The sequence below is a fragment of the Humulus lupulus genome, chromosome X (assembly GCF_963169125.1).
Source record: "Humulus lupulus chromosome X, drHumLupu1.1, whole genome shotgun sequence".
Classification (NCBI taxonomy): domain Eukaryota; kingdom Viridiplantae; phylum Streptophyta; class Magnoliopsida; order Rosales; family Cannabaceae; genus Humulus; species Humulus lupulus.
Window position 1 is genome coordinate 128,566,603 of NC_084802.1, and position 4,224 is coordinate 128,570,826.

Genomic DNA, 4,224 nt, shown 5'->3' on the forward strand with positions numbered 1-4,224 from the left:
CATATAACATATACATAACAATCCACATTATACAACAAAACTTCCAACGGGCTAAACACATAGCGGCCTACGCCGTCCCAGGCGCTTTACCAGGCCTTGGGTTCATGGTTTTCACCGAGAGGGTGGATACTGCACCCTAGGAGGGTCTCGCCCTAAGGACCTGCACTCAGCATGCTTAACATCAATTTTAGCCCCTTGCCATACCCGGCTTCTTACCGTTTTTGGCCTTCGCCGTTCCCGGCCTTTGCCGTTCACTCACAAACATGCATAACATGGCATAAAAATCACAAATTTCTACAATATATATAAGCATAAACAATAGGGTCGCACCCTGAAACAAAATTAAAGGGGTCGTTCCCTGCTCTACGAGTACAACAATTTTCTTACCTGTGTCCCAAGTGGATAAGCCAATGCGATCCTGAGCACAGTCCCCTAGTCCGAGCCTTGTTAAAAACCTAGTCACAACGCATCCATAATAACCATCCATCAAGTGAACCAATAAATAACTTTGAAATATTAATCTAGTCTCCGGGACGTTGGATTCTACTACACCAGGTAGAAGAATCCTTCCCGAGTCTTAACATTTGGGTTCCTGAGCTTAAAACCTTGATTCCCCTTTTCATTCCATTTAGGGTCGCAGCCCACTACTTAGTCAGAGGGCAAGGCCCTCCCTGCACGCTAATCAAGGCCCTAAGCCTTATTAGAAAATTTGGGATGCTACAACTATCCCCTCCTCACAGAAATTTTGTCCTCGAAATTACCTGAATAACCCGTGATATCGGTCTCGCACATCTATCTCAAGTTCCCAAGTCGCCTCTTCCACTTTGTTGTTCCTCCACAACACTTTCACTAAGGTGATGGTCTTGGTCCGCAAGGCTTTGTCCTTTTGGTTGAAAATATAAATTGGCTTCTCTTCATACGATAAATCCTAATCCAGGTCCATGTTCTCATAACTCAGCACGTGTGTAGAACCTGATACATACTTTCGGAGCATAAATGCGTGAAACACATTGTGAACCCCTGATAGAGCTAGAGGCATCACCAATCTATAAGCTACCTCTCCAACCCATTCCAGAATCTCAATGGGGCCAACAAACCTAGGGCTTAACTTACCCCTTACTCCAAACTCTTTCACCCCTCTCAAGGGAGATACTCTGAGAAACACGTGGTCCCCGACTTGAAACTCTACGCTCTTGCGTCTCATGTCTGAGTAACTCTTCTGTCGACTTTGGGAGGCGAGCCTTCACACTCTAATCTTCTCAATTGCCTCATTGGTCCTCTAAACAACCTCAGGACCTAGATATCTCCTCTCACCAATTTCATCCCAATGGATGGGTGATCTGCACTTCCTCCCACATAACATCTCATACGGAGCCACTCTGATAGTCGCCTGATAACTGTTATTGTATGAAAACTTAATCAAAGGGAGATACTTACTCCATGATCCCCCAAAATCCAGCACGCAGGCTCGCAACATATCCTTAAGTATCTGAATCCGAAAAAGTATTATCAAATATATACCATAACACTTTTTGATGTGTTAAGGAATGCAGTGTTATAGTAGGTCGGAGCACTTTTCATAACACTTTTCCATAGTTATAGACAAGTGTTATGGTATAGCCTACGATAACACTTTTGTTGTGTTATTTTAATAGTTAGATAAGTATTTCATTAAATAGATTATATAACACTTCTTTGTACTTATAAATTAGTATTATTATACACTTTATAATAACACACTTTCTACATTATAGAAAATAGTTTGCATAATGTAATTTTATGCGTATAAACCAGTGCTATTGTAAAAGATACAAGAACACATTTTTTGTATTATTCTAATATTTGGATAAGCTTGAATTATTATTATATAAACCTGTACATTATAATCATTTTTTATTGCTTTAATTCAAACCCGCTTCATTTAATATACTTAAGATACCTTTAACATTGTACAAATATATTTTTGAGTACCAATTATATGGTTCATAACACATATAACCAAATAATTGTCAAAATACATTCAAGATTATCTTAAAAACAATCCAAAAGTCTTAAGATATTCAACACTGCCTAATTAACATAAACAAAATTTTCTTACAATAGTCAACAAAATAGTCTTAAAACAATTGCATATTATGATCTTCCAAATGTCAGCACACCAAAGCCTTTGGACTTGTTGCTTTGAAGAATTGGACGAGTGGCGCCTTTGGCAAGTGATGGCAATGCATCCCCCACCATGCTCGTACTAGCAGGTGAATCATAGTAGGTAGAATTAGTTCCTATAGTTGCAACATCACTTAATATGTTGCTTAGAATATCCAAACTCCAGTCAGCCAAGTAACCAGGCCTTGAGATTTGAGTTCTTACTTCAATATCTCCTGAAAGCATCACAACTCTAGACATTGATGGCCTTGATGTTGGTGATGTTTGAGTGCATAAAAGAGCTACTCTTATGAGTCTTCTCACTTCATCTTCATCAAATTCAGATAACTCTGAATCCACAAGATCAGCTTCATTGTTTTGTTCTTGTAACTTCCAAGCCTAGAGAAGCACAAATTAGTTAGAATTAGGCCTTGTTGTGTTGTGAATCCATAGCTAAAACATATACATTGAATAGTAAGGAATTATGTACCCATTCAAGAAGAAATATTTGTTCTTCTTCCAAATTAGGAGCAGAGTTCGGCCTGCCACTGATAGTCTCAAGCGCCACAACACCAAAAGCAAACATGTTGGCTTTCTCTGTAAGATGTCCGCGCATGTCATATTCTGGTGCAAGATAGCCACTGCATCATCATCATCATCCATGGTTATTTTTTGTTACATGATCATGCATAGAAGTAGGGTGACTAAATGTCTTCAATGATAAATTATCTTACATTGTTTGCCTCCCTCAATACAACTTCCATGCAATTTGATTAAGTTTCAGTCTTGGACAGCAGACATTGTGGCAATTTCAGCCACAAACTGGCTCTTTCCTTGATGAGAAGTCATAGACAGTTGCTTCACAGCTATCACTCTTCCATCTTCAAGTGATCCCTATTGAGAATGGAGTTGATTTAATGGAATGAGAATAATGAATTTGACACAGTAACATATGGTGACAAACAGCCAAAAAAACTTTTCTACTTTGTCAAATTGTATGCTTAAAACGTACTAACATTTCTTGTTCAAGTGTTATGAAAACTTTTGCAAACAAAATGAAAGTGATGAAAGCAATGACTTACCTTATAGATAGGTCCAAATCCACCCTTTCCTAACTTATTAGCAGAATCGAAATTGTTTGTCGCCGTCTTTAGTTCAGCATAACTGAAAGTGAAAGGTCTAACATCCATTCCCAATTGAATATAACTGAAAGTTGTGTATGGGCACTATATGTGGTGCAAACAAGGTCAAATATGTTTATATATATAATCATCAACATATGGTTCTGTGCATATAACTATAATAGCATAATGTAAGAAGCAATAAAGAATGCTACATATGCTTGTGTGCATATAAACATAGTTGCATGATGTAAGATATATATATATATATATAAGATCCAATGGCCTAGAGTGTAGATGACACTCATATTATGTGTGCAAGGCAAACATGTGATTAGGCTTACTAAAAAAGAAGCAATAAAGAGCATAAATGGTTGTGCCAATTCATTAGTCTAAAATAGTTTGAGAGATTAAATAAAGAGCATGACCATGTATTTAGATTAAGTCCAACAAGCCATAAGAAACTCATAAAAGAGAAACACAAATAGAACACCGCAATAAACTAAGCTACAAAAATCAGCAGCAGAGTGTGCTTTATGTTCGAAGCCACTGCCAAAAAAAAAACAGTGAGAAAAAACACAACAGACTAAACTTGGAAGTTTGATTAACCAACAATTATGGACCAAAATCATTGTCAGAGAAGGATCCCTTCTAGTTATGAATCAAAGACTATTTTGCAACATCAAGAGAGATATTGACAATCCCTTTAACACAATCCAAACCCAAACACAAATAGAGATATTGACACCTAGAATAAACAACCAAACAAAAAGCTATTATGCAGGCACCACATTACTTCAAAAACATAAAGCATGCATAAAGTACAACATCCCTTTGAAACATGAACTGAACTAACACAAACCAATCTATGATCTTGACAGAAACAAAATGAGGAAAACAGAGAAGTAAGAAACAAGCCAACAAGCAGTTTCAAATGGCCACTGAGGATAACAAGAATCAC

The 4,224-nt window shown here is 37.4% G+C and overlaps 1 protein-coding gene across 1 annotated transcript; it reads right to left on the minus strand.

Annotated features, from left to right (window-relative positions):
- Nucleotides 1-2,133: 2,133 nt before the first annotated feature.
- Nucleotides 2,134-3,332, minus strand: LOC133806255 (probable LRR receptor-like serine/threonine-protein kinase At1g56140). Its single transcript, XM_062244376.1, has 4 exons — nt 3,225-3,332; nt 2,942-3,036; nt 2,633-2,783; nt 2,134-2,541 (listed from the first exon to the last, which is right to left on the minus strand). Exons 1-4 carry the CDS (start codon nt 3,330-3,332, stop codon nt 2,134-2,136), a joined length of 762 nt encoding a protein of 253 aa, XP_062100360.1.
- Between the last annotated feature and the right edge of the window lie 892 nt (nt 3,333-4,224).